Genomic DNA, 8,620 nt, shown 5'->3' with positions numbered 1-8,620 from the left:
CTCTTCGTGTTTATGAACAAAACCTTGTAAAAAAAATATATTTAAAAAGGAATAATGAAAACCAACTGCGCACTCATTCATTTGGTACAGCAACATTCACCCTGATTAATGTATTAAGTTAATTGAATAAGTAACCATGAACTATAAGAAATGATATTGGCTCAGCAACAATTATATAAACGATTATCTATTATCATCCTCAATACAATCCAATTCAATTGAAATGTAATGAACTTTTCCGCCGTTACCGATATAGTTTTGTGATAGTTCAGTAACGAAGTTTGTTACCACACAAATGGAGAAACACGCAACTGCCAGGGGATTTTGTCTGTGCCACTTGATTTGTGTGTGGTATCAGACTGGAAGGATCGGATTATATTTAGGTTTCTATAACGTGGGTTACTCGGAGCAACTGAGGCAATTTGTATGCGACGAGCAACTGTATGTGCAAATAATGGCCGTTGTTAATTTGTTGGCCAGTTGGCTGTATCTGTGCTTCAGTCATCGTTGGATCTACGACCAGTTTGTGATTCTATTATATGTTCCACTATATATTTACTTTTTAATCCTGAGAAGACATCTCACAAAGCTATTGAACGAATGTGCTGGCCTGCATAAGTCAATGCAAATGATAATGGGAGATCGGTTGTGTGCAAAAATCCATAGAGAATGTATCTATACTCTATTACTAATCATAATGAGCATTCTGCGACTCCTATGGCAGATCAGAATCTATTCGGTTTATCAGAGTATATTTATATTCGGCGTGGCATTTATTTATCACTTTGAGCTGCTGTTTTTTGGAAACTATCTCATCTGGTTAAGCTGTATCTTTAGATCACTAAATGTATTTCTCGCGAAAGACATGAGAAGTGATAGATTGCAAATATTGAAGGGAGTGCTGAGGCAGCAAACCATTATTTGGCGAGTTCATCGAACTGTATCCCGATACTTTGCTCTGCACATCATCAGTTTCATGATCCAGCCAGGCATTAAAATTTGCATAATATTAAAGTGTTCAGGTATTCAAATGAATGCACAAATAATTTCACTAATATTACATCTACTTTTGTTGGGCTTGTTTATGATAATTGCTTCGAACCTGCAAAAGCAACATCGCACATTTCAGAAAAGTTATATCGGTCTTAAAGATGACCCCAATTACTTCGTATTGAAATCCTGGCGGCTATTGCAGAATAGAACATTGCCACAGGCTTTTGGAGTGACATTTTTGCGAAAGCGAGAGAAAGTACAATACAAACAGGATGTGATAACAATGCTGGTGAGTATCTTATAGAGTTTGTATATATTTTTGAAAACTCATATATTTTCAGTTCTCAAATAACTGTGCCGTTCTGCATTTGACCAAACAGTCACTATGTTTAACATTTTTTGGCTTTAAAGCTATCAGGTTTGGCATTTCTCTTTCTATGCTGAGGAGTTGCCTGAAAACCCATATCCGTGAACTTTTGCTAATGCTTGTAGTTCGCTTACTTTTCAACAAGAACGCAACTTCGCAGGACTACGAGTATGAGTCCCAGGACGATTTCAATGGAAATGTTACCCAAACAATTAGTCAAGTCTATCGCTTTTATTTCTATGATGAGTTCGAGTGAATAGTAAACAGCAAAATGAGCCACATTAACTTAATTATCAATTACCTAATGGTAGAGAGGAGTAATTATGGTATGAATGACACTTTGTGGAAACTTTTAGTTGTTCTTCAAAATGGCTCGACTTCGCTTCATCGTTAACATAGCCAAAGTTCTGCGGTTTCCTCTGCATTTTTTTGGTCTTCTACAGCTGAGGTTTAGTGATTCTCAACAAGTATATCAACAAAGAGCTAACTGTTGCAGGTTTTTACCTGCCGTTTTTATAACGATGATATTGTTCTTACACAAGCTATTTAGTTATGAATTGCAAAAAGAGAGCAAGCTGGTAAATTTACTACAAATCGAAAAGAGAACCCTGAAAAGCGAAATAGAATTATGGAACGAAAATCTAACCAGCATTTATATCTTTCTGACCCTAGTCTGTTCGTTGGTCAACAAGAATGAGCTATGGAAATTGATAAATGAGGCGCAGTTGACGTATAAGCAGTTAAAATCCCTGCTGGGGAAGCATTTAGTCCTGAAATGTTCCTACGACGTCCTCATACATGGCCTACTCTTGATACTTCTACTAGCTGTGATGGTAGTTGATATTATATTTTTCAACTGGCCAAAAGCGTCTGGCGAACGCAATACTGTAACGTTGACCGAACTGCATCAGATTTTCGATTACTTGATGGGTATACCTAGATTATTGTTTGTACTAATTATGGCGATGCGTATTCTATATCATCTGATTAGCGCTGGGTGGCTTCAATGTCTAGGAATGCTAAGATTGCAAAGGAATCTTAAGCTGTATCAGTTTCAGCTTCGCAGTATTTTCTACAATCAAAAATGTGAAAATATCTTGGCTGGTCACTATTTCAAAGTATCCTACATGTACTTCCTTTGGATGATGCCTTTTCGAATAGCTGAACTTATGCAGTTCCTTAAATATGATTACGATGAGCTTGTGCAGAAACAGAAGAGCCAGGAAGATCTGGAGGATGAAGCCATTTGGGAGGGCGAGGAAAATTCAAGGCAGCAGAATCTCCAGGAGTTGCTGATGAAACCTTTGCTGATATTATCCTGGCATTTTGCGTTGTGGATGTTGCTACTTGCTGCAGCTTACACTCAACAGAAGGAATATTCCACCTTAATGGCAAAAAGCTGGAATTTCAAATCGGATGAAAACGGTTGCGAAATGAAAGAATTTCTGGACGAAATCTGCTGGACGGGGCATGCTTTCAAGCAATTGGATATTCTGGATTTACTGGTTTGTACAGAAAATGAACAAGATTGCATATGCCTATAAATATTTATATCCACAGTTTCTTTCCGGAATCTCTATATGTGATCGTCAACCTGTATCCATTTGTTTTATAACTTACAAGTTAAGAAGGAACAAATTCGCTTATTTAAGTTTGAATACTATAGCCGGACACTTTAAGCTACTTTTAAATCTTGTAGTTACGGCCGGCATCGTCTACTTTGTGCAGCAAGTGGAACTCAGACATCTACAGCACTACCTCGAACAGGTGTAATAATAAAGTTAACTTACGCAACTCATCATCATGACAATTAAATAATAATCAAATTAGTATATAAATTATTTATGCCACAAAAGAACCCCAGATGCTTTGTGTCCACTTTCCACCTTTCCCTCAATTACTTAATGAATACAAAGCAGAAAGTCGGATGGCCAACCTTTCTGCCATTTTAATGACCTGACCTCGGGCCTCTTTAAATATCACAGACATAAAAAGGCAACCCTCAAAACTTTTGCCATTATGAACATAAAATGAAAAGCAACAAATGGCAGCCGTATTGTTGTTATTCCATTGGCCTTGGCCCATCGTATCTTTGGGATACGCACCTTTATGTTGGCGCCAAAAAGGTGTAATTTATGCGCCAAACTGGATTGAATTTGTTCGCAGTCCAGATTTACTACCGGCCACAACATATCGATACAGTAAAAAGAGAATCAAATTAAATTCAATAAATTAACATAAATCTGGATAAATTCCATGGGTACTTCTTCGTTGCCCACTTTACTTGGTATGCAAATGGCGAATGCACAGGCATGAGCTCCCTGTTTCTTCCTTTTTTCCGAATTTCGTGGCTCCCAGTCGTGGAGTCACTTCGATCGATTCCAATAAACTTCTTGCCACATGATGCGAGCTACTGGCAACATATGCGCCACCGATGCAGCCGCCGGCTGCCAGGCACTGAAATTCAATCAAGGCAAGAATTCGAAGAGCCAAAAAGGAAATGAGTCGACCGGATTAAGGCACGGTTTGAATTCACTTCTCAGGAAATCATTTTTGCTGTTTCGGAGAAAAGGTAACATAACTTAATAGTATATACTATAGAAAAAAAGGTTTCAATATCTGTCATGAATTTCTAATGGGTTATGAGAAAATATTATAAACTTTTAAAGAAAATTTCTATAACTTTCAGATAACCAATTTCCGCCGACATTATGTGCAAAGAATCGTATCGCCATGAATTGCAAAACTCGACCAGATTTAATGAAAATTTGATCAACAAACCACTTAGTACGCCGGATGTTTGAGCACTTAAAGTGTGCACCTTGAAATGGCGCTTGGCATCGCTGACCCGCTGCCATTTCGAATCGGCGCCGCCATTTCGTCGGCCATTTTCGTCGCGCGATGTGTGTAGGCGCCACGTCTATGTGTCTGAAATTTCTTTTGGCACTTTTGAAACTCTGCCAAAACGGACAATGCCAGAAAGGCGGAAAACTTCACAGGGCCGAAGCGAAATGTGTACAATATTCGCTGAGCTGCAGTTTGGGAATTCGTATATATTCCGATCTAGTAATATTTAGTGACACGTGTGTGTTTGGCAACCGCGGAAAATATTGATTATGTGCGCTTTTGGGGCGGGACTCGCTTGATTGTCTGCGGTGACAGCTGTCAGCTGAGCGTTTCAGCCGCCTTGACTTCTGACATGCATAATTAATGCACATCGGGTGGGGACACAAAAGTCAAAGAGTCGCCCTGGGATGGATAGACGGATGGTTTGGATGGATGGATTAATAAATGGGTGGATGGATGGATGGATGGATGGATGGCTGGCTGGGCTGACGAAGTGTGGCTAATGAAATTTTAATTAGTGCAAGACAAGCGATAAAAAGACGTAAGAACGAAATTACCATAAATGGCAGAGCCCGAGGAAAATCAATGATAAACAGGCCACACACATATGTATGGGCAGAGTTCCGGGGCAATTACATGCATCAAAGATTCATATCTCCTAAATGCCGCACGGCGCCGCCGTCTTTCCCTTTTCATAATGCCATCATAATGACTTTATCTCTCAAGCAGGCAATAAATCTTGTAGGCCCCCAAAGGAGAGCCCTAGATAAAATCCCAAGTAGGAGGCCACTGAGGTTGCCATAGTCGTATAATGAAATATTACGCATACGCACAGTAGAGCACTCATCTAACCCACTTTCTTTGGCCCACTTTGTCCGCCCATCATAAAAGTTAATTAATACGGCTTGGTTAGCTGCTAAATACAGCGCAAAATATTCCCTGACCCAGACCCGTTCACGTCATTTATCAACGAGCCCAGCCAGTGGCACATGGGGCGTATGCGTAATATCCGCTGACAGTCAGTTGACCACTGATTTTAAGCCTGCAGCACACCTCATCCCCCCCATTCGACGGCAAGCCGGGCTGTTTGGATATCAGCCATCAGCTATCAGCGAATGGGAAATCATTGGAAATTGCACAAAACAAATTTGCATGTAAATTCCAATGGGCACATTGTCGACTCGGCGAGATTAAAATGTGGCATGTGAATGGAGTTACAGATTACCTATGCTAAAATTGGGCATGATACTCAAATTAATTTAGCTAGTACACAGAAAAGTGTAAAAGTGTAAAAGATCCAAATTAAATGCATTGTATTTTGTACTTTTTCTTTTTAGGCACAACACCTATTTCTTCGATTGCCCCGATATTCCCGCGATTACCCCGCAATCAGGTGACTAAAAAATATGCAAACGAAGTGAAGTATCTATGTAAATGTTTGTTGGTCTAGAGTCTGGCGCGGGTTTTACCTGCCATTTGGCATTGTGCGGAGTCCTTCCAGTTCCCCAATTTGCATCTGCCCCCCACTTATTCTCCATACGTACGCTATATATTTGAATCTCCGGGCTGGCAAGAAAATGTGTTTCGTTTTTAAACAAATCCAAATGAAATCTGCGCAAAACAACAAAGTTGTGCCCTGCAAAAGTTTTCATTTGGCGAAAAAAAAGCGACTTTTGGGCTAAGGGAAAACTTTGTTCTGGCTGTGCATTTTGTTTTCTGATAAATTTATCCAGATATTGAAATCTATTTGTAATACTTCTTTTCTGCCTTGTTTTGTTTTGATATAGAGATATAGAGAGAGGAATGCCTGATGAAATTCTGTGCTGTATACACTTTTGATTGAATTTTCAGTTTGCCATTTTGCCTTTTCCATTTTGTGCCATCAGCCGGAGGCAAATTAGAGATTGAGAGGGAGCGAAATAGGTTTTGTAAGCATTTTCCGAGCAACAATCTTCAATTACAGCCGGTAAATTGCTTGGGGCGAAATTTCGGGAGGGCTGCGATGTCGAGATTTAATCACAATTAACGTCATTCGAGCAATCGGATAAAACCACAAAAGCCAATTAGTCGGCAACAAACTTGGTGATGTATCGCAAAAGCGGGAAAATGAAAAGTATTTAATATCGCGATAATTGTATCATAATGGCAAACAAGTGCATAAACAACGATATGACTAAACTCATAAATATTGCTGAAATCATGCATGAAATCCCGCCGACAATGTGCAGTGCAAAAAAGTGCAGCTGTCAATTGAATTTATTATATAATTAAGTGCAATTTGTGTGCCGCTAATTGCGACTGTTTTTCGGGCTGCATTCGCGGCTAATTATTTAATGCCAAGTAAAAAACGATGGAAATTCGTGGAACGTGCCCATAAAAGTGTGCTATAAAATCGGTAATTCGCAGACATGATTTAAGGCTCATTTAAGTGGAAAACTCATGCAAGTCAATTAAAAGTTAAGCTCACGATAGATTATTCCTGTGATTAAGCTTAATAGTTTCAAATTTTACACCGATCACATTGAGCTTTAAAACTGCAAACAAATATTGTGCATTCTGACGGGCATTTTGATACTTAAAACCATATGGGCAACCGCAGGCATATAATTATTTTTTATGAAACATTCCAATCATTTATCGATGTTTTCGGTAAATATCTGACACATGCGAATAACAAACAATGCTCTTTTACAAGCCTTTCATACAATTTGAAGCTTTTCTGTGATACTTTATGCATTCATATCTTCGACCGCAACAATAGGTTTAATCCATGCATAATCATTTTGTTAAACAGATATTGCATTCAATATTCCCATTGAGTGTTACGCACATTGTACACATTTCCCCATTTAGTTGCAACTCTTAGGTGCCGCAGATTTTTAATTAATCATTGACAAATTGTGAACGCGAATTGTGCGACCGCACTGTGTGCTCAATGGCTGATTAATTAAACAACAATAAATGCAGACAGTCTGCGCCGGGTCCACTGATTTTTATATTAATTATCAAAATGTTTGCCATTAATGTTATGTGCAAATTTGTATCGCTCTTTTGCGCGTCGGCTATTTGCGGGCTCATTAAAAGTGAACAATGCCTGGCTGCACTTTTCGCCACTCTCTCTGTTTTTGTTACTTATTAAATGTCATTTTCATTAAAAAGCAGAGCGGCGGCGAAATTAAATTGTTAACTTTGAGAGTTGCTTCTTGATTTAGCAAAAAAAAAAAAACTTTCTGCGCTCGGGCTCTTTTTATGACATTTATTAAGCTGTCCTGGCGACAGGCAGCCCAGTTTGTTATGAAATGCAAGTACGCAGTACAAAAAGCGCTGCACACTTCCTGAATTATGAGTAGAACTGACGCAAGGACTTGCAGAACGTGGAGGATACCGAGGAGAAAGGACAGGAGCTGCACAAGACGCTGCAAAAAGTCAGACTTTGAACATGCAGCGCTGATTCCGAATGCAGTCAGCTCCAGTTTTCCGCTTTGCCTTTGAAGCTTCTACACGTGAATGAAAACAGTTTCAGCAGGATTTTCAATATTGCTTCATCAGAAGTTTCAATAACTAACAACATAAGGATAAAAAAGAAAAGATGAACGCTATTTTGAATATATTATTACATTATGTTATGTACTTGGAAACATCCATCTTACATCTTACATACACCTCTTACTCACAATTGTGCATTTTCAGCTATTATCTATAAATTTTCTTGCTAATTCGTTTCTCTCACTGTAATGCCACTGCACTTGTGCGGCATGCGGAAATGTTGCTGGTCTCCTTCGCATTGTGGCAAATGTTTATTTCATGTTTCTCAAGTCCGAGCACGTTGTTTGTTGTGCGGGAGTGCGGAAAGTTCGGCGACTGCACCGCCCGCGATGCCGCATCTCAGTCATTTTGCACAGACACTGGACTCGAGTGTCCCGCTTAATCTTATTTATTTATGACTGCCCTCACTCCTTCACACGGCTACCTGGCAACCCTGTTGTGCTCATGCTTACACAAGTACTTACAGCGCTTTTCAGAGCAGCCACGCTCTGTTTACACATGAAATGCAACGCTCATCGAAGGCTACTTTAAGGCTTTATTGCCCCTCGATCCCCCGGCCAGTGTAATTGAGTGTAATTGCGGGCAGTCGATTGTTAAATGCACTTACCCTTTGTTTATCTAAGCAGCGAAGCGGATCAAGGTGTTAGACCCTCGTCATTGGAGTGAAAAGTTCAAGGACTTCACTTTCATTCAGGCTGCAGTATTTAATAAAAACCAGCTTTAATGTCCGGCGAAAGAAACTCAAAGAGATGCACAAAGAAAATATTTATGATTTCTCTAAATAAATACATTTTGTGTTCTATTTATTTTTAATGATTTGTGTTCAGTGTTATGAAAAACATTTTCACAAGTTATAGCCGATTTTAG

At 39.3% G+C, this 8,620-nt stretch overlaps 2 protein-coding genes across 2 annotated transcripts; both read left to right on the top strand.

The window, feature by feature from the left end:
• Nucleotides 1-295: 295 nt before the first annotated feature.
• Grl62b (Gustatory receptor-like 62b) lies at nucleotides 296-1,617 on the top strand (the record flags this gene model as incomplete). Its single annotated transcript, NM_001144399.1, has 2 exons — nucleotides 296-1,282; nucleotides 1,335-1,617. 2 exons carry the CDS (start codon nucleotides 296-298, stop codon nucleotides 1,614-1,616), a joined length of 1,269 nt encoding a protein of 422 aa, NP_001137871.1. The 3' UTR covers nucleotide 1,617.
• A 111-nt stretch (nucleotides 1,618-1,728) lies between these two features.
• Grl62a (Gustatory receptor-like 62a) lies at nucleotides 1,729-3,133 on the top strand (the record flags this gene model as incomplete). The annotated part of the gene is made up of 2 exons (NM_001144398.1): nucleotides 1,729-2,865; nucleotides 2,921-3,133. The coding sequence occupies 2 exons, from the start codon at nucleotides 1,729-1,731 to the stop codon at nucleotides 3,131-3,133; spliced, it is 1,350 nt and encodes a 449-aa protein (NP_001137870.1).
• Nucleotides 3,134-8,620: the final 5,487 nt, after the last annotated feature.

Source organism: Drosophila melanogaster, chromosome 3L (assembly GCF_000001215.4).
Source record: "Drosophila melanogaster chromosome 3L".
In the NCBI taxonomy this organism is placed as follows: domain Eukaryota; kingdom Metazoa; phylum Arthropoda; class Insecta; order Diptera; family Drosophilidae; genus Drosophila; species Drosophila melanogaster.
Note: the sequence above shows the minus strand (reverse complement) of the source record. Positions and strands in the feature narration are given on the sequence as shown.